The 21,999-nt window shown below is 40.5% G+C and overlaps 1 protein-coding gene across 5 annotated transcripts in view; it reads left to right on the top strand.

Annotated features, from left to right (window-relative positions):
- The window catches only part of TPK1 (thiamin pyrophosphokinase 1), a 311,687-nt gene that overhangs the window by 188,271 nt on the left and 101,417 nt on the right, over positions 1 to 21,999 (top strand). For all 5 annotated transcript variants that reach the window (XM_063304195.1, XM_063304190.1, XM_063304191.1 and 2 more), the window contains one exon: positions 5,744 to 5,839. In XM_063304195.1, the coding sequence (XP_063160265.1) occupies positions 5,744 to 5,839 (96 nt within the window). The remainder of the gene's footprint in view (positions 1 to 5,743; positions 5,840 to 21,999) is intronic.

The raw sequence follows: 21,999 nt of genomic DNA, 5'->3' as shown, positions 1-21,999 counted from the left end.
TGATAATGAATTGAAGATATTATCATTTTGTATTTACATACCCATCAATTGCCATTCGATGGCACTTTTGAATATTCTTGATGCCAGTTACATTATACTCCCATAGTTCAATATTTTCTAATCTTGTTTTTTATGTGCAACTCAAAGGGCATATTTGTGTTTATGGTATCTTGTCATCAGACATACAGTTGCTCAACCAGTGGATGTGTTTAATATGTCATTATACCTTCAGAAACAGACTGATGTTAGCTTGGGAGTTCATTTTTTTGTAATATATATATATATATATATATTTAAAATAGTACGTCAGAAGTTTTAAAATATGAATACTCCTTGATAATGCTTTTGCATTCACATAAAGAACTATCAGTGAGAGGATAGGCATTGTTGAATCTCCATGTGAACATGCATTTCCATTTCCCCATCAGTTCTGTATGAGTCCTTCACCAGAAAGTCACACATACAAGGACCAAGGAATTGTTGGATATTAGTAAATACTTAGAGCAACCCTGAGGAAAAGAATTACAAGGAATGAATTTCCTAAATCTTTTCAATAAGATCTGCTACATTTCTCCTCTGTTCCTGATACATAGATTTTTTTTTTTTCTGAATCAGAAATTTGTCATTCCTGAAGTCTTTTCTCTTGGATAAAAAAAGAGAAGTTTTTGCAGTTGGTTAACTAGCCTGCATAATTCAAGGGATGTTCTTCCATTCTCATGGAAGAGAACTGTCCACGACTCCAAAGCACTTTAAAAACTGCAGGCATCAGCCACCTTGCAAGCTAAAATGATGACTTAGTAGAGAAATTCATCTTACATAGTGAAGGACCAAACTTCCCCATCAATCACTACAACTCTATAATGCCATTTATAGAGTGTGATAAGGCAGTATCTCTCCCTCTCCTATTAATCAGGCTAACATAATTATTCCTTGAAAGTATGCATGTATGTATGACTTGGAGTCTTACTATAGTTCTTACTGCTTCCTCTCTGCTTCCATTTCAGCAACATAACATAAGGCTAGTATGTTCATAAACCAATAAACATGCTATAGCCCAACATACTTCCCACAATATTCCAACAAAATGTTGCAATGAAGAACTTAACAGCTGAGTACTATGTGATGTAGTCAATTCTCCATAGCACTAATTCAGAATAGTGATCAGAGTTCAAAAGGGGAAAGGTGTTTGGAGAACGTCAGGCTGCTCACATAGCAAAAGAAATGATGTCTTTTCTTGGGCTTACACGACAGGAAGAAGAAATGTCTTTGATTTAAGGAGATGCTAACAGTTGCTATGTATGCCCACATCTTACTCCAGATCACTTTTTCCACTTCAGTCTGGAACATTGCAGAGATCTGTTGTAAAATTACTTTCAGCTTCTGCTTCGTCCACAGATCAAGTTCATCCTGGTAAGCAAAATCCAGATCAAGAGTATTCTCTACACATAGCTCTGTTCCAATTCATGATAGGCCTGTGGCTTGCCATGAATCCGATGAGATCCTGTGCTGCTTTTAATGAACGTGTTTTGGCATAGATCTGAAAATCCTTAATACAATCCATTTCAAGAAATGACTCCTTAGCTCCATAGAAACTTAGTCCTGTTGCATTGCCTTACTACTTAGCATGTGTGTACAAACTTTTGTTACTTACATCTCCTGTCACTTGGGCTGCCTAACTTAAAATATTGTCTCACAATATGGATTCTCTGCCCAACTCCCAGTCCAATCAGATCTGAAGGCCAAAAGAAATTTCAAACAAAGAGTCTTGAATATTGCTGGCGAAGATGATTTCACATCCCTTAAATGTCCAAGTCCTTAAAGTGGCTAGCTCAACACAAATCAGCCTCACAGATAGAAAAGTAATAAGAACTTATATGTCCCAGCATCATAGAAAAGCCTTCTCTAGAGCATATTTTGAACAACTAGATTCCATGGAAAGGTGGGAGGTTCTATGGGGGTCCATTAGAAGAAAGATCATCTATATGTGGTGCACTAGCTGTTGAAGATATTGCACATACCCTGCTTGATTGCAAACTATATTCTGCAGAAAGGACCATTTACTTAGATCCTTACTTAAAAACTAAAAACTATTGGGACACCCAGGAGAAACTTCCTTATTTCTTGCAGGGAGTGAACCTGCATATCATAGAATCATAGGGTTGGAAGGGACCTTGGAGGTCTTCTAGTCCAACCCTCTGCCCAAGGCAGGAATCCTCATACCATCTCGGACAAATGGTTGTTCAATTATTTCTTGAAAACTTCCAATGATGCAGCACCCACAACTCCAAGAGGCAAGCTGTTCCATTGCTTAATAGTTCTCACTGTCAGGAAATTCCTTCTTTTTTCCAGGTTGGATCTTCCTCTGACGAGCTTCCACCCATTGCTTCTTGTCCTACCCTTAGGTGCTATGGAGAATTGACACCCTCTTCTCTGTGGCAGCCCTTCAAGTATTGGAAGACTGCTATCATGTCTCCCCTTAGTCTTCTCTTCACTATCACTAGCAAGGCTTCAATTTTTATATCAAAGACCATTTTGAGGAGGATAGACTACCTAGAGGGGACGCGTGGCGCTGCGGGTTAAACCGCTGAGCTGCTAAGCTTGCCAATTGGAAGGTCGGCAGTTCGAATCCACGTGACGGGGTGAGCTCCCATTGCTAGTCCCAGCTCCTGCCAACCTAGCAGTTCGAAAGCATGCAAATGTGAGTAGATTAATAGGTACCGCTTTGGTGGGCAGGTAACGGCGTTCCGTTTAGTCATGCCGGCCACATGACCACAGAAGTGTCTACGGACAAACGCCAGCTCTTCAGCTTTGAAACGGAGATGAGCATCGCCCCCTAGAGTCAGACACAACTGGACTTAATGTCAAGGGAAACCTTTACCTTTACTAGACTACCTAAAACAGATTGGGGTTGACTGCAGGGATGATGATTGATCATGAATATGTCCTACTTTCTCTGTATTGTTTTTAGTTTTTTTATATGGTCAGACATGTGATTAATAAAATTTGTTGTTATTTACCAATGACTACAACTCCAATTCTCTGTTTAATTATTCTTGCATACCACTGCATTCAAAAATCTGGTGGCCATAAGTTAATCAACATACAGCCCGCCCCCACCCCAAACAATTTGACTATTTTTGGCCACACATGAAGCATCTTTTAAAATATTATTCAGTGACTTTGGCTTTCCATTAGAGCAATTAGGAATGTAGTAGTTGGATCTTAAACTAAAATGAAAGTTTTCAGCATTCAAATTATCACTCATAATATTTCTGATAATGTTTGGATCTCCAAAGGTCCCTATATTTGAATAATAAATTTTCTTCAAATATTTATAATCTTCAAAGGAATGTCTTACTTCGATGAAGTTTCAATTGAAGTGCCTCTTCAAAGCAGCACCACAGGTTCGAATGATGTTTCCTTCAAAGTGCTGGATTGGAACAGATGTGTTGCTTTGATCCAGACACTAAGAGGGGTTCCTTTCATACATAGAGGTCCATTAATGATGGGCAGATTCAGCTGGCTTTGACTTGAGGCAGAGTGATTCTGTTTTCAGAATGAAGTGCCCAGATCAAGGCAACACCTTATGACAGAGCAAGGTTGCTTTACACAGATCTCCCCACCTTAGGCTCTCCTCTATACATGCTCCACTATTCTGCATACAAAAGTTCTAATGCATGCATATTCAGGGTTTTCTTTTTTAACTAAGTATTATAAATAGAGAGTAGGAGAGTTTCCAGGATTTGGCTTCTTGTTCAATGAAATCATCTCAGTAAGATATTTGAAAATGAATTCAACATAGTCTGCTTACTTAAAATTTGAAAAAGAAAAAAATGAAAGTATTTATCAGAAGAAAAACTTATTTTTTATATTATTTTGCCTGATTGTTTTCAGGAGTCATTATTTGGGTTTTTTTGAAACACAAATGCCAGTAATTCCTAAAACATCTCTAGAATTACAGTGTTTAGTTTCAGAAAATTACACACACACGCTGATATATCTCTAAATCTTCCATGAGCTTTTCTTTTCAGCATTTGATTGGTTTGGTTTAGTTTATAATACATCTGTGCATCTTATGAACCAACAAGCAAAACGTAGCCAATCAGTTTACCTAGAGAGATGGTCATGGATGAAGCGTCTAGCAGGTCATGGCACACGTTTTATTTTATATGAAGGCAATGTCTAAGTTACCTTATACTGTCTTACATGTTATTTCTAAATTTATATATAAAAATGTATTTCTATATAAATGTATTTCTAAATACAGTTATATAACATTGCATATTGTGTGCACGTGTGTGTGTGTGTGAGAGAGAGAGAGAGAGACTACATGTTAAGTTTAAAATGGTGAACTTAAATTTTATTGTGGTGAACCTTCAATGTTCAGTCATGCCCTATTGATAATGGTTTGTTTGAAATGTGTCCTGCTTATATGCTCACATAATTAAAAACTTTCATGTAAGAGTGAAAGTTGTTTGGTTTTGAGGTTTTTTTTCATCCTTGTCTGTAAATGCGTCTGAACCCAGCCCCGTTTTTATTTATCCAAATATTTAATCTGCTGTCCAGAGTGCACCACCCTCACACACATAGCATAACAACTTCGAAGTCAGCAGTTTTATATATATATTTTTTCAACCTCAGCATAATTCAGCCAAACTCAACAGGAAGGAAGGAAATCTAGTAGAGTTTTTGAGGTTTTTAAATATATTTCTAAGGTATTTTTGGTGTCTATTACTATATTTTGTTTGTTATTGTTACCTCCCAAGGGTCTTTTTATGATTGTGACAGGATATAAACAAAATAAGCGTCTTTAGCATTGAATTCCAAGGATGTGGGGCTGCTACTTAGAAAGAGCTAGCCATGCTGGCCGGACAGCAGGGCCTCCATTGCCAAGTGCATGCTTGAACATTCCAATATAAAAGTGCCTGGTGCCTTCAGATGACTTGGTCCCAAACTTAGGAGAAGGGAGTGCAACTTCTTCCAGGCCAGGGGTACACTCAAAAAGTAATTACATTCCCTAGCCAGCACCAAAATTAATTTTGATTTGATTTTCTTTATATTTAAATTACATGAAAGGAGTATAGTTAATTTGCTTCCTCTCCAGTTATGTATTTAATTTCTCTCTTACAATCTGGCATTTTAATTTGGTGACAGCTTTTGGAAGTCTCTGGGGTCTCAGGTTGTGTACCTCTTTTGATTGTTTTGAAGACCTTAGCTAGCTAGAGCTAGGAAACCACTGATTTGTAATTTAAAGTGTTAGGACCACTCAACAACTTTCGGTAGGGTTAAAGGTTATACACTTAATATAATCTGAGCTCTGTCCTGTATACAGTCTGGTATAAATGTAATTTCTAAATCATTTTCAAAGGTGGCTTCATGGAAAATATATTGCAGTAACCTAAACATGTCCCATTGTAGCTAGATCAATTTTCTCTAGCTCAGCTTTCCTCAACCAAATGTGTGGACATCAATTCACAGAACTCATAGCAATAGACATGGAGACTAGGTAATTTTGGGAAATGAAGATCACCCATGTGAATGATACCCATATAAGGAAAGGCTGCTCTAGATAATACTGGAGCTGCTATACCAGCAATCCTGGCAACCAGTGCCAGCTGTGTTTCCATAGATAACACAACATTTAATAAAGCTATAAAAACAACTCTACTTGATTCTAAAGCTGTAAGATAATTCAGTTTTCTTTTTTCTTTTTTCTTTTTGTTTTTTATTTCCCTTGCTGTAGGGGTGTGAGCTCATAGAGACACCAGATCAAGACTTAACAGATTTCACCAAGTGCCTTCAGATACTTCAACAGAAGATAGAAAAAAAAGGCTTGCAGGTAATGCTAGCAACTCTGTCTGTACACATTTTGGGGTGTGAAACTTCCTGGATGTGTTCACTCTGAATGTCTATGTAATACGATCATAAATAAGAGTATGTCACATCACTTGAGGCAGGAACAAAATAAACATCAGCTGCCAAGAAGATAGCTCTTGTTTTCTGCTGGTGAAACTCTAAGGCTCCTGAGGAGTGATCAGAATTGAATATTGAATATTATTCTGCTGTTCAGTTATTCTACTTGAGCACGATAAAACACTGTCACTTAGTTCCTCTCTTCTGGGCCGTGTGGGAAATCAAAATCCTTGTTCATCTTGAGGCCAGTTGAGAAAATGAACAAAGATTCACCTGCCAAATCAGGCAGTCACTTTTTACTATATCTGGAACTGCTGATTGAATTACAAGTAGTTCAAACTGGGATACAAATATGATTGGTCAGAATACATCTGATCCTAGAAATCAGCTGATCTTTGACAGCCAATCCTATAATGCTTCAAAATTGTTCTACTGCCCAGTCTCAGTAACTCATCAGTGAAAATCAGCACCAGGCAATTCCTGTTTCCCTGCCTATTTCATACTGGTGTGTCATCCATGCTGGTGATAGTCCTATATCTTTTGTTGAACTCCATTCTTGAAATAAGCATTCATTAGACCATTTTGCACATAAAGCCATCTGCGAGCTTCCTTTGTAGAGAGCAATGGCTCTTTATACTCATTTTTGAAGCTGTACAAGGACTGCTTAGCCCACTCTGTGGATGCAGATACCAGTTGCTTTTTTCCACTAATTATATGTTATTTCTTTCTTGATGCTTAAAAAGCATCTTACGTATGTGGGACTGCTAGAAGAAAAAATAGTAATCCCCTTTCTTGTAATTTCACTTGTATTGTTCTTCTTTACATGTAAAAACTGCAGTGAATTCCCTTACTAGGATAGCATGTCTGAACTCTAGGTAGAGAATAAACTTACTTAAGTTCTGCTGCTTTGCGCAGTGTAGCTTCTATGAAAGTATGGGTTGTTAGCTCATATGGCGATCTCTCCAAAGAATTCTAAAAGCAAACGATTAAAGTGAGAACAATGCAAGCCACATAATCTGCTAGGGTGTTTCAATAATACACATTTCAGCATGTGCTTTAAATCTTTGAATGCTTTGATCTTGCTGTCATTTTCCTAATAATACAATCCATCGTTAGGACTTGTGATGGATGTTGCTCTCCATAAATATCTGAGCCTTGAAGCTTAACAAGGCTAACTGTAACAGCATGGAGGAAAGGGGGAAGCATCTCTTTAGGGAATTGTAATTGAGCTGAATGCATGCCACAATACCCAGTGTAACTTTTCTCTTCAATTATATTGTCACACAACTTGCATGTAATGGCAGCTGTGGGTAGCAGTTTTGAGCTCTGAATGAACACACTGCTTTTGCAAAGATGCAAATAATGGAAAGGACACGTTGTACCGCTCGTTTATTTTTTTAATCTTGTCTCTTTTCTGTCAGGTTGATTGCACCAAAAATGCTGTCACATATGGTGGCAGTGGTTTGTTTTGTTTTGTGTTGTGTTGTGTTGTGTTGTGTTGTGTTTTTTGTTTTGTTTTGTTTTGTTTTGTTTTGTTTTGTTGTTTCCTTTCTGTTTTTGACCTTTTTATATTTCCCAGAGGGGCTTGGAAGGCTGTCGTGGTTCCGGTTCATTTATAATGATATTGCTTAGTTAGCCTGACCCTAGTCCAGGTGTTTTATTTTGGGAGTTTGGCACAGCAAACGTCTCTTAGAAGACAGGATCTTCTTCTTACATACAGTACATGCACAAGCACTCTTTGCATACATTGCTCATGGTCATGTCAAACGGCACTATAAGCCTGGGGCTGCAACATCCTCTATGACTTTTGAAATCTTTCTCCCCGAATTTTCTTGAAAAACCTCAGGAAAAAAATTACTCGTTTCAACTAACCATCACCTCTTCTCTCACATATTGTATTGGCTCCTCCCTGATATAGTTTGGCAGCACAGCAATGCACCAAATTAACCTAAATTCTCAGATATTAGTTTATAAGAATGCAAAAGACCTATCACTTTATATATACAGTAAATTTTGGAATATTCTGTGCATAATGTCACATTCTTGCAGCATGTAAATATACTAGGGGAAAGGGAAGGGGAAGGGAAGGAATGAAGCACACTGTTTTGGGTCCCTGGCATTGTTCCCTAGTACTTGTACCAAAAAGTTTTCTTCTTTAGTTATATTTATAACATACTTACAGGATCTAGTCTCTAAGATTCCAGGAGCTGTTTCAAATACCCATAATGAAGTAGTACAGATTACACAATTGACTTATACCATTCCAACTTTCATAGATTTAGCTGACTGTCTGAAAAGAAGTTCATAGCAATGTTTGAGAAGACTTGTCCACCTCTAACATAGGTGCCTACCAGATGTGTTCGATGTAAATCCCCAACATTCCCTAGCCCATATATTTATTTATTTACTTATCTAAGTTAATATGCTGCTTTGATCTCCAAAATAGGATTAAAAATACGTTTGTTTAAATAAATAAGCAAGTATGGTACATATATAACCTTACTTCATAACGGTCACTTCTTTTGGAAGGAATCCGGTCTCTGGTTCAAACGGTAGTGAGATTGACAAGGAACGTGGAAGAATGCCAGCTACCCAAACATGGAGTGATACCACAAGCCCTCTTGTTTCCTAAAAGGTGGTAGAATAAGGGGGAAATGTGGGGGAGCATAATGTATTTAAAGTAGGCAGGCATGGCCATGCAGTCTCCAAAAAATTTGATTGATTTGAGGGAAACCCTAGTTTTTAAAAGAGGAGAGTGGGGGGAAAGGGGGGGAAATCTAAACCAGAAGATAAGATAAGAGAGAGTACAATAATTCAGTGAACTGCTAGTAAGGGATTAATCATGCGCCAGTTACACAGCCATGGCCTAGTCACGGCCCTGCGCTTCAGTCTGTACCCTGAGTTGCAGATCTGTGGCTGAAAAATCATTTTTATGAGAAGAGACAGCAGTAACTGTTGTGGCCACTGCTGCCCTCTCCTGAGTAGTCATTTTTACTCCCTCTTTTTTACACTCCGCATAGCTTCTTCAGTTCCTCTGTGCATCAAGGAACCCTCCTTGGAAATGTCTCCCAATCCCCTACTCTCCTAGGACCAGAAAAATGGTGCTCTAGGGATTTCAGAGCTGATCATGTGTGAACTACCTCATCTGTGATTCTGTCAGTCTCTGATCTGAATAACATCTTTAATGACTTTCTTTCTGGGGTTTTTTTTTTTTTTTTTTTGGTCTATAACCATATATTTTAATAAATTTAAATGTTAAGCCACATTTATTTCTGACTGTATCCTTGCTACTTCCTGCAATATCCATTTCCACTTTAAGTCATAGTGTGGCAATATAGAAGGAGACACTTCAATTTTAAATATTTTTGCTTTGCTTCCTTGATTCTGCTAGATTTTACTGTATTCTTTTCAATCTTTACAAAATCTCAGTGGGCTTAAAAGTTGATGATACCTTTATAGTTTGTTGCTTTAGCCTAGGCTTAGAACCGTGGAAAAGATTGTTAATGACTGTTCAACAACCTTTGACATAACTAAAAAAAATACTCTTATTATTCAAAGTACTGTTAGATGTTTGTGTAAATTTGTTAAGAGAAAATAAAATCCTAAAAGAACAAGACTCTGTAGGAAATAAAACATGCAGCAACTTTAAAATTAACAGTGTTAAAGGAGAAATACTTGTCTTGCCATTTGCTCCCTCAGAGGAGTTCTCAGTTTAGCTGGTGAAGGCTTTCAGGACAGCATAGCTGAAATAGAAAGGACCCTGGTAAATAAAACATCTTTTATGAGGTAGACCACTCATACCATACACACTGAGTCCTAGAGCATGCACAGAAGGCAAGAAAAACAAGCAATTTGGCAACAAAAGCTTTAAAATTAGAACAGTAGCTTACCTTTTATGCAGGCATGAAGGCAGTGGCATGAAGAGGTCAGCCCAGGGTTCCGTGGAACCCTAGGGTTTCTCAACCAGGGTTCCATGGAACCCTAGGGTTCCACAAGAGATCACTAGAGGTTCCCTGGGAGATCACGATTTATTTTAAAAAGTATTTCCAATTCAGGCAACTTCACATTAAAGAGGTAATTTTCATTCTTTATTTTTAGTTTAAGAACACTGTTTAATGCATATATACAGGCCTCTACATGAAACGAACATAATAATTTTGTAACTTCTGGCCTATATTTCAGCCTGAATGTGCAGGGGTTCCCTGAGGCCTGAAAAATATTTCGAGGGTTCCTCCAGGGTCAAAAGGTTGAGAAAGGCTGTGTCAGCTAGTTCTCCTGTCTGTCTCCTCTTCTTCTGTCTGGCCTATGTAGTCTGCTAATTGGGGTACCTGTGGGGCATCATGTGTGTATTGTGCAACCCCAAAACCAATGCACCCAGCCAAGTCAGTGACAGATGTCCACTGTCACACGTGATATTGTACAGAAGTCTGAAGAATCCCCACAGCTTGTTTAAGTCAGCTTATTTTGACTGCAAGAGTTTTGAAAGGCAGCTGGTAGGTTCTAAAACTGTTGTGAACAATACAGGGGGGAAAAAACATGGAAACTTTTCCATTTGAGATTTCAGAGCTCTAACTTTTTCCAGGAGAATGATGTCATTGACACTTTGCAGAAGAGATTTATGGAGTGCTGACCATTTAATTGTACAGAATGCTTTCTGCATAATTTTGGACTGGGATGTAATACATTTGGAGAGAGAATGCCATTATTTAATACTATGTGAAAAGTAGTAATAAAGATGTTCTACAGCTCCTAAAGTTATTTCTGCAGTAGCTAACAAAGCACAATTCAGGATTAAATTAAGAATATGGACAGCACAGTGGACATATGTAACTCCTGCTTGTGGTGCTATAAATCTTAGATACTAGTATACAACCCCAATACAGGTGCAGCTCCATAATTTATCTACTATTCTATTCCTCATATTGGATTACTGCTGGAATCCAAAGACCTGAGCTCACAGTTTTGACATGTCCAGACCATTACTATCAATGAGGTTTAAAATGCTGTGGACCAAACAAGTTGTTAATTGATTTTCTGTGGCCAAAAAGACTCTTGTATCTTTATGCTCCAGCATTCATTCACTTGGCTGTCTATAGAGATGTAGCTCAGCTAGCCAAGTTGAATTTCATACCAATATCTTTCCTGGTATCCATAATTATAGAAAAAAAACCAGATCTTTCTTTATATTTGTTACAATTCTATCCCTGACAGAGTTAATAAGTTCATTCTGTATGTCAGGACTCAGTTACCTAGTGGTTCCATCCTTCAACTTGTCCAGCACAGAATTATATTTGCCAAGAAGATCGATAACTGAGAAAATGTCCATAGATTCACCTGAGCATTTACTGCGAATTCACCTTCCTGTGAATTCTAAAGGGCAGTTTAAAGAGAGCCAAGAACAGTGCGACTTTAATCATTCTATCAAATGCAGCTGCTTCTGGAGTCTGTATTAGTGTTTTCTGTGAGTGGCACTGCTCAAGGATCATGTCGCACTAGTCATGGGCATCTGAGGCTTTGCTTTTTCAGTGAGTCCAATCATGAGTACTAACCATCCGAGCACTCATTCTGTCCCTGGGTACAAAAAACCAAGATGCTTGCTAATAGGTTTGGTCTCAAACTGTAGAATGGCAGAGCCATTCTCACGCACTTGAACACTACCCAGGGCTGCAGTTGGGGTGGGGGGCAAGCGGGGCATGTGCCCCGAGCACTGCGCTGGGGGGGGCGCCAAAATGGGCATGGAATCCATGTTTGCCCTGGGTGACCCAGAGCCTAGTTGCGGCCCTGACACTACCTCTGCTTGTAGTTTTATAATAGGATTTGAAAAAGCTTCCCTTACCACTAACCTTTGGAAATGGGCCAGATAGCTAGCACAGCCCATTTAAAATAATGAAACAGCTGTCACCATTGCTATTGGAGTTGTCATTTTAATCTAAATCCAGCTGGCTCTCCTTTGTTCTAAATGGGTTTAAAGTAGAGAGTCTTTTAGAGGAGATCCATAAGCATGTTGTTCCACACCTCTTTTCAGTAACTCATGTTTTATGGTTTATGTCTTAACATATAGGGCAGTCCCAGCCAGCTATAGCTTAGTCAATAAGCCATGGGTAAACAATCCATGGCTAAGTGTGACAGAGGAACACAACCACTGTGTTAGTGGATGTTGTTGCCATTTCTGTTATATGCAACTAAAACTACCAAAGAGTTACAGTGTGTGTGTGTGTACACGAAGTGGTGGAGAAGCTGTCAGAATTTGGCTCAAAAATATGTACAATTGCTAACACTTTGCTGCCATCTAGTTATAATCCATATTATTGCAGTTCAGGCCTGGTAACTTGTTGGTGTGTGTATGTATGTATGTATGTTGACCAGGAGAGATAGGTATATCCTTTGGTCCAAGAAAAAGTTGTTTCCTACCCAAGGCTAACCAGGTCTTGCCCCACCCCAGTGAGGGCTGAACATGGCAGGTCTATAGGCTTCAGGTCCCCAGCATTCATGATAACCCACCCTTCTCCTCCCTTTCCTTACCTCCTAATGCCATGAGCAGGGCCCCAAGACAAGACTGTCCTGCTATTGCTCACCGTAACATCCTCCTCCTTCAGCTCTCTCCTCCACCACTCTGGCATGCAGTATATTAATGTCCTGGAAGCATTGCCAACACACACATCTATGATCAGAGGACTCATGCTTGGTGCAACCACATGTATGATCAGCCAAGAACATCTCAGGGTAGATGGAGAGCCACCTGCCCTAAAGTCAGTGGATAGTGGTGGCAAGGGTTGCAAAAATTCAGACAATGCAGTCTATTTATTTGTTTATTTGTTTCTTTAAATTTATTGGCTGCCCAATTTGAGTGGACGCTGGTGGCACACAAAACTAAAAAAGACATTAAAAAAACAGCTAAAATATCAGATCCAGATTTGCTGTCATCTAGTGATTGTCCAGACTTTTGCAGTGGTGCTGGCCCCATCTGCTGGGTTGCCCCTGGCCAAATGCCACTCTTGCTCAGTGGTAACGGTGGCACTTGAACTGAATTAGTTCAGGCTTAATTCCTAAATGTTTCTATCATAGATACAGGTAGTCCTCGCCTATTAACCACTCGTTCAGAGATGGCACTGAAAAAGGAGACTTGCAACCAGTCCTCAAAGTTGTGCCTCCACAGTCACGTGCTCACAATTCAGGTGCTTGGCAACCAGCTCACATTTACAATGGTCACAGCATCCCGTGGTCACATGATCACCATTTGTGACCTTCAAAGCCAGCTTCCAACAAGCAAGGTCAGTTGGGAGGCCAGGAGGAATTTGCAAGTCATGGTCACATCAAGTCACTTAATGACCACAGCCAGAACTGACATCATAAGTTGGAATGTGACATTTCACTTTATGACTGCATGCCTAGTGACAGAGTTGCCATTCCCAATTGCAGTTGGTAAGTGAGGACTACCTGTACTTCGTAGAACCTTTTCTCCTGATCTTAAAAAATGAATTTGGGATATGTGTTAGTTACCAATTTTTCAAATGCCTTTGTATTCTAAAAATGAGAAGATGGAGCAATAGATTTAATGTTAAATTTAAGGACTGAATTAATCTTATAATCTGATAATACATAGATCTTGTTTTCTCTTTTTCTTAGGTTTCCCCCCCTACATTCAGTTTAATCACTGTAACATGTATAGGGTTTTTTAAAACAGTATAATCATTGATGCATTATTATTATTTGTTTTGTTGGCTATACATACACACACATGCATACATACTTACATACTGCCGATTATCCAGTGAATCTCTAGGTAGCAAACAAATTATAAAACATCAATAGTTGCAAAACATACACCTCAAAACCACATGTCAAGACTCTCTCATTTCAAAGAAATTTCAAAGAATGTCCGTTTCATACATTCACATTGGAGCTCCAGAGCTAACAGTCTGGCCCTGATGCCTAGGGGAAGAGCCAGGTCTTCACAGCCTTCCAAAGTGCTGGTATGGTTGGGACAGTCCATTTCTCTGAAGGGAGACTGTTCCATAAGGCAGGAGCCATGACAAAGAAGACACACTTCCCAGTACCCAGCAAGTGACATTTCCTCACCAAGAGGAAATCCTGCCCACCCACCCACTCTGCCAGATCTGGTGGATGGGCAGAAACCATCAGGGACAGATGGTGCCACAAGTATCCTGGCTCCATGCCATGCAGGGCTTTAAAGTGGCAATCAACACCTTGAATTGCACCCAGAAGCCCACTGGGAACCAGTGCCACTCACATAGCAGTGGTGTTACATGGGCAAACCATGGTGCGTCCATTACCACACATGCTGCTGCAATTTGGGCCAGCTGAACTTCTGAATGCGTTTCAAGGGCAACCCCATGTAGGGCGCATTTCAATAGCCAATCATAACTAAGGCATGAGTGTCTGTGAGCACTTCCTCCTGATCTAGGAATATGTACAACTGGCGCACAACATATATTTATATGAAGGCCCTCCTGACCATTGCCACTACCTACTCTTTGAGCAGGACCTGCGACTCCAGGAGGATTTTTTAAATTTGTTTTTAATTTTTATCCTGCCTTTATTATTTTTATAAATAACTCAAGGTGGCAAACATACCTAATACTCACTCCTCCTTTTTTCCCCACAACAACAACCCTGTGAGGTGAGTTGGGCTGAGAGAGAGCAACTGGCCCAAGGTCACCCAGCCGGCTTTCGTGCCTAAGGCGGGCCTAGAACTCACAGTCTCCTGGTTTCTAGCCCAGCACCTTAACCACTAGACCAAATCTCAGATTGCATTTCAACTGTGCCAGGGAGAATGTAAGCCATCTGGAAAATCACCACATAATGGGGGCCCTAAAACCCACAGGTTGAACTGAAGCCAGCTCCTCCCCATGCAAACCTACACTGCCTGCAGGCAGTGGGAAAGCACTTTGACAGCATCACTCGAACAAGATGTACAATTTCTTGTCATCAGCATACTAATGAAACTTCACCCTGTGCCAACCAATAACCTCACCCAGCAGATCCATGTAGATGCTTAAATAGAAGCAAGGAGAGAGTCAAGCTCTATGGCATCCCACATAGCAAAGGCCTAGGGCTGGTCCCCTTCCCCCCACCAACACCAAATGGGACCAGCAATAGAGAAAGGAGTAAAACCACTGAAGAACAATGCCTCTCACTCTCAGACCTCTTAGCCAGCCCAGAAGAATATCATGATCCACAGTGGTATTGAAGGCAGCTGAGAAATCAAGAAGAGCCCAGATAGATTCACTAGCACCATCCCAAGTCTGCCAGAGGTCATCCACAAGTGAAATCAGTGCCATCTCGCTGCTATATCCCAGCCAGAACATGAGTTATACAGATCCAGATAATCTGCTTCCTCCAGAGCCCCTTGAAGCTGCAGGCCTACCACCTTCTCAACAACCTTCCCTAAAAAAGAAAGGTTGGAGATTGGACAAAAATTGTCCAATCTTTAGGAGGGAGAGGCCACTGCCTCCTTAATAGTTACTTTGCAAACAATAACTGGCTACATAAAGTTAGGATTGTGATTTCTTGTGAAAGTATCTTTCCCCCTTCACTTCTCACTATAATATATGCTGCAATCCCTAAGACAATACATTGATAATATTTTCCAAAAACTTTTGAAAAATTAGAATGCTGATTTACAGTACTTAATATTTCAATACCTGACCCTATGGCTAATAATTACTTTATTTCAATCGTTTGAAACTAAAATGTTTCCCTACAGTATTAGTTTTTGATTGTTTCAAAAACTGTCATCAGTATTTACATGCTTATTTCAGTTCTGAGTTTTGGATACACATTGACAAAATACTTCTGCAAGTCTCCATGTTCTTTCCTTTAATTTATACTTCACTTATTTCACTAAATCCTTGGTACCCTAGAAGAGCACCTTTCACTTTTTATATCATAATCTTTATGCAAGTAAAAACAGACACAATGAATTAAATGTCATTCATGTTACAAGTACTAACTCTGAGAAAGAGATAAGACCTATATATCTTAATTCCAAATCCTAGAGGATGTAATCATGGATTCATTCTTCACTTGGGAGTTTCACTGTAAAACACGCTGCGTATAAAGAATAACCAGAGTTTATTTATTTATTTATCATATTTATATAGCCGCCCATCTCACAAAAGTGATACTGGGCAGTGTGCAACAGTCCAATTAAAACAGTAAACATATAAAACAATTGTTACTTAAAATCAGTATGTAATCATTACTAAAACATTAAAACAATAAAAAGAGAAAGGAAATAATAGAGGGATGTTAACAATGGTAGAGCCACCCCACTAGTGAGGCACAACCAGTCTTGAGGGACCTCTGAAAGCTCAGGAGTGATGAGGCGAACCTCATCTCCAGGGGGAGAACAGCACCACAGCAGAAAAGGCCTACTACATAGGGCCTGCCAAATGTAGCTCCCTAGGCAAGGGAATCTGCAACATGCCCACTCTGCTGGATCTAGTGGGATGGGCAAATGAAATTGGGGAGGCACGGTCCCTCAAATAATCTGGTCCCATGCCATGAAGGGCTTTAAAGGTCAACACCAGCACCTTGAATTGGACTCAGAAACAGACCAGCAACCAATGCAGCTCACGAAGCAGAGGTGTAACATGTGTTCTGCCAGGAACACATATAACTACTCATGCCACCGCATTCTGTACCAGTTGAAGCTTCTGGAGACTCTTCAAGGGCAGCCCCATGTAGCATCCATTGCAGTAGTCCACTAAGGAGATGACCAGGGCATGAGTGACCATGAGTAAGGCCCCTTGGTCCAGGAACGGGTGCAGCTGGCGCACAATACAAAGTTGTGCAAAGGCCCTCCTAGCCACGACTGCCACCTGCTCATCCAGCAGGTGTCATGAGTCCAGGAGGACCACCAGTTTGCGCACAGGGTCTTTTTGGGGCAGTGCAACCCCATCCAGTACCAACAATGGTACAGTCTCAGAACCAGAGGACTCCCAAACCCACAGCCACTCAGTCTTGCCAGGCTTCAGCTGGAACCTGTTGTCCTCAATTCAGACCCTCAGAGCCATAAGACACTGGGATAAAGCATCCACAGCATCTCTTAATTCGCCAGCAGCTGAGATGTACAATTAGGTATCATCAGCATATTGATGAGACCTCACCTCATGGTGACAGATGATCTCACCCAGCAGTCTCATATAGATGCTAAACAGGAGAGGAATGAGCACCAAACTGTGCGGCGCCCCACATAGTAGGGGCCAAGGGCAGGATATCTCCTCCCTGATCACCACTGACTGGAAGTGACCCTGTAGAAAGGAGGTGAACCAGCATAATACTGTGCCTCCCACCCCCAATCCTCTGAGTCAATCCAGAAGGATACCATGGTCAATGGTATTAAAAGCCACCAAGAGGTCAAGTAAGGAAGGATGGATGCACTACCACCATCCCGCCTGTGCCAGAGAGCATCCAAAAGTGTGACCAGTGCCGTTTCCATTCCATACCCAGGCCTGAATCCTGACTGAAAAGGATCTAGATAATCCTCTTCATCCAAGATCCTCTGAAGCTGCTGTACAACCATCTTCTCAATCACCTTCCCCAAAAAGGGGAGGTTAGATATTGGACGATAGTTATCCAGTATGGTGAGGTCTACTGATGGCTTCTTGAGGGGGCCTAGTTCATGAATTAGTGAAATGAAGCAGGCATACAACAACTCTACAGTCCAGTCCAATATGGTTATCCCCTAGTTGCCTGGAGGAGTTGCAGTGGGAAAGCAGAGTGATTTATGACAATTCTGTTTCCAGTCACTTTCATGCAGACAGAAAGATTGATGGCCATTCCAAATAGAACTAGAAAGCAGACTTTCTGCAGTCTTTTGTGCTACCTCTCATTTTTTGGTTCAGCTGACAGTTTCTGTTGTTAAATTAATGTAGTTCTTTTTCATTTTAAAACTAAATAATTTTTTTTTAATTTTCAGGATCTTTAAATTTTATGTTTAAGTTGGCTTTTATGAGAAATTACTGCATAGAATACAGAAAATATTCTATGTTATAGAATGCATAACAATTTTGTAATACAATAAAATAAAAGAATAAAATATAACTGTGAGTACAACTTTGTTCTTCAGCAAAGGATCGTTACCTTGTCGTGGTGCTGGAGCTTCAGCACCTCAATGATGCCATGAGCTAAACCGTGAAGGGCCACCCAAGACGGGAAGGTCATGACAGAGAGGTCAGACTAAATGCGATCCCTGGGGAAGGTAATGGCAACCCACCCCAGTATTCTTGCCGTGAAAACTAAATGGATCAGTACAACCAGAGAGATGTCGGTATACCGTCGGAAGATGAGACCCCCAGGTCGGAAGATGGTCAAAATGCTACTGGGGAGGAACAGAGGATGAGTTCAACTAGCCCCAGACGTGATGACGCAGATAGCTCAAAGCCGAAAGGACGGCTAGCGGCCGACAGTGCTGGTGGTGAACGGCGAATCCGATGTTCTAAGGATCAACACACCATTGGAACCTGGAATGTAAGATCTATGAGCCAGGGCAAATTGGATGTGGTTATTGGGGAGATGTCAAGATTAAAGGTAGACATTTTGGGCGTCAGTGAACTGAAATGGACTGGAATGGGCCACTTCACATCAAATGACCACCAGATCTACTACTGTGGACAAGAGGACCACAGAAGAAATGGAGTACCCTTCATAATTAATAGTCAAGTGGCTAAAGCAGTGCTTGGATACAATCCAAAAAACGATAGAATGATCTCAATTCGAATTCAGGGCAAGCCAACTGACATCACAGTGATCCAAATATATCCCCCAACCACAGATGCTGAAGAAGCTGAAGTAGAGCAGTTCTATGAGGATCTGCAGCACCTACTGGACAACACGCCTAAAAGAGATGTTATTTTCATCACTGGAGACTGGAATGCTAAGGTGGGCAGTCAAATGACACCTGGAATTACAGGTAAGCATGGCCTGGGAGAACAAAACGAAGCAGGACATAGGCTGATAGAATTTTGCCAAGACAACTCACTCTGCATAACAAACACTCTCTTCCAACAACCTAAGAGACGGCTTTATATATGGACTTCCCCAGATGGACAACACCGAAATCAGATTGACTACATCCTTTGCAGCCAAAGGTGGCGGACATCTATACAGTCAGTAAAAACAAGGCCTGGAGCTGACTGTAGTTCAGATCATGAACTTCTTCTTGCACAATTTAGGATCAGACTAAAGAGATTAGGGAAGACCCCCAGATCAGCTAGATATGAGCTCACTAATATTCCTAAGGAATATGCAGTGGAGGTGAAGAATCGATTTAAGGGACTGGACTTAGTAGATAGGGTCCCGGAAGAACTCTGGACAGAAGTTCGCAACATTGTTCAGGAGGCGGCAACAAAATACATCCCAAAGAAAGAGAAAACCAAGAAGGCAAAATGGCTGTCTGCTGAGACACTAGAAGTAGCCCAAGAAAGAAGGAAAGCAAAAAGCAACAGCGATAGGGGGAGATATGCCCAATTAAATGCAAAATTCCAGAGGCTAGCCAGAAGAGATAAGGAATTATTTTTAAACAAGCAATGTGCGGAAGTGGAAGAAGACAATAGAATAGGAAGGACAAGAGACCTCTTCCAGAAAATTAGAAACATCGGAGGTAAATTCCAGGCCAAAATGGGTATGTTCAAAAACAAAGATGGCAAGGACCTAACAGAAGAAGAAGAGATCAAGAAAAGGTGGCAAGAATATACGGAAGACCTGTATAGGAAGGATAACAATATCGGGGATAGCTTTGATGGTGTGGTCAGTGAGCTAGAGCCAGACATCCTGAAGAGTGAGGTTGAATGGGCCTTAAGAAGCATTGCTAATAACAAGGCAGCAGGAGACGACGGCATCCCAGCTGAACTGTTCAAAATCTTGCAAGATGATGCTGTCAAGGTAATGCATGCTATATGCCAGCAAATTTGGAAAACACAGGAATGGCCATCAGATTGGAAAAAATCAACTTATATCCCCATACCAAAAAAGGGAAACACGAAAGAATGTTCAAACTATCGAACAGTGGCACTCATTTCACATGCAAGTAAGGTAATGCTCAAAATCCTGCAAGGTAGACTTCAGCAATTTATGGAGCGAGAATTGCCAGATGTACAAGCTGGGTTTAGAAAAGGCAGAGGAACTAGGGACCAAATTGCCAATATCCGCTGGATCATGGAAAAAGCCAGGGAGTTTCAGAAAAACATATATTTCTGTTTTATTGACTATTCTAAAGCCTTTGACTGTGTGGACCATAACAAATTGTGGCAAGTCCTTAGCGGTATGGGGATACCAAGTCATCTTGCATGCCTCCTGAAGGATCTGTATAACGACCAAGTAGCAACAGTAAGAACAGACCACGGAACAACAGACTGGTTTAAGATTGGGAAAGGAGTATGGCGGGGCTGTATACTCTCACCCTACCTATTCAACTTGTATGCAGAACACATCATGCGATGTGCTGGGCTTGAGGAATCCAAGGCTGGAGTTAAAATCACTGGAAGAAACATTAACAATCTCAGATATGCAGATGATACCACTTTGATGGCTGAAAGTGTAGAGGAACTGAGGAGCCTTATGATGAAGGTGAATGTCATGAGTAAGGATGGCGAGCAGGGGGCTCCCATCCAGGCTGTAAAGCGCATGCGTAGTACTGAGGAATTAGGTAGCCATTCAAAGAGACACAGATCGGGCCCGCCTTAGCCTTTGGGGTTTATATGTCTGGGTTTTTCCCACGCTCCTTCAGTTTGTTAGGATTTTCTGTTTATGTAGCAGTAATAAAACACTAGAGACCTATTCCTTGTCTCAACATGCTTCCTGGCTGTTAGGACAGTGAAAGAAGAAAGTGCAAAAGCTGGCTTGCAGCTAAACCTCAAAAAAACCAAGATTATGGCAACCAGCTTGATTGATAACTGGCAAATAGAGGGAGAAAATGTAGAAGCAGTGAAAGACTTTGTATTTCTAGGTGCGAAGATTACTGCAGATGCTGACTGCAGTCAGGAAATCAGAAGATGCTTAATCCTTGGGAGAAGAGCAATGACAAATCTCGATAAAATAGTTAAGAGCAGAGACATCACACTGACAACAAAGGTCTGCATAGTTAAAGCAATGGTGTTCCCCATAGTAACATATGGCTGCGAGAGCTGGATCATAAGGAAGGCTGAGAGAAGGAAGATCGATGCTTTTGAACTGTGGTGTTGGAGGAAAATTCTGAGAGTGCCTTGGACTGCAAGAAGATCAAACCAGTCCATCCTCCAGGAAATAAAGCCAGACTGCTCACTTGAGGGAACAATATTAAAGGCAAAACTGAAATACTTTGGCCACATAATGAGAAGACAGGACACCCTGGAGAAGGTACTGATGCTAGGGAGAGTGGAAGGCAAAAGGAAGAGGGGCCGACCAAGGGCAAGATGGATGGATGATATTCTAGAGGTGACGGACTCGTCCCTGGGGGAGCTGGGGGTGTTGACGACCGACAGGAAGCTCTGGCGTGGGCTGGTCCATGAAGTCACGAAGAGTCGGAAGCGACTAAACGAATAAACAACAACAAAAACAACTTTGTTAAACCAAGAGAGCACAGAAACACATCTAGATATAAACTGAGGCAGGGAGCTCCACATAGGATTGTTTGAGCTGATTTTATGAATATTCCTGATTTTATGAATAATTTATGAATATTTAATACACAACATCAACCCACTTTGATACTAGATTCATGGGTAATAAATGCATTTTCTTCACAAATTGCCCAGTTATAAGTAAACAGAATGTTTTAACCTCCTACATTTAAAATTGAATATAGACAAATTAATCAAACTAGTAAAAAGCACTCCTCAAAAACATTTTATTTGCCAGGCAAATGCAGTAAGAAACAGTAATAATTATCCATTTTTTTTTAATGCTATAATTTGAGCATCCCATCAGATTTACGTTTTACATTTTTTCAAGGAAACTCTGTACTAAAATGTTGTGCTAATGTGGAAAAAATCACATCAGTTTAATCAATTTTTGTTAAGCTGGTTATACAGTTACTATTCCTGATAAACATTTGTGATACATTACTTTACAGTTATCCAACTG

This window comes from Candoia aspera, chromosome 4, assembly GCF_035149785.1.
Source record: "Candoia aspera isolate rCanAsp1 chromosome 4, rCanAsp1.hap2, whole genome shotgun sequence".
NCBI classification, from domain to species: domain Eukaryota; kingdom Metazoa; phylum Chordata; class Lepidosauria; order Squamata; family Boidae; genus Candoia; species Candoia aspera.
Note: the sequence above shows the minus strand (reverse complement) of the source record. Positions and strands in the feature narration are given on the sequence as shown.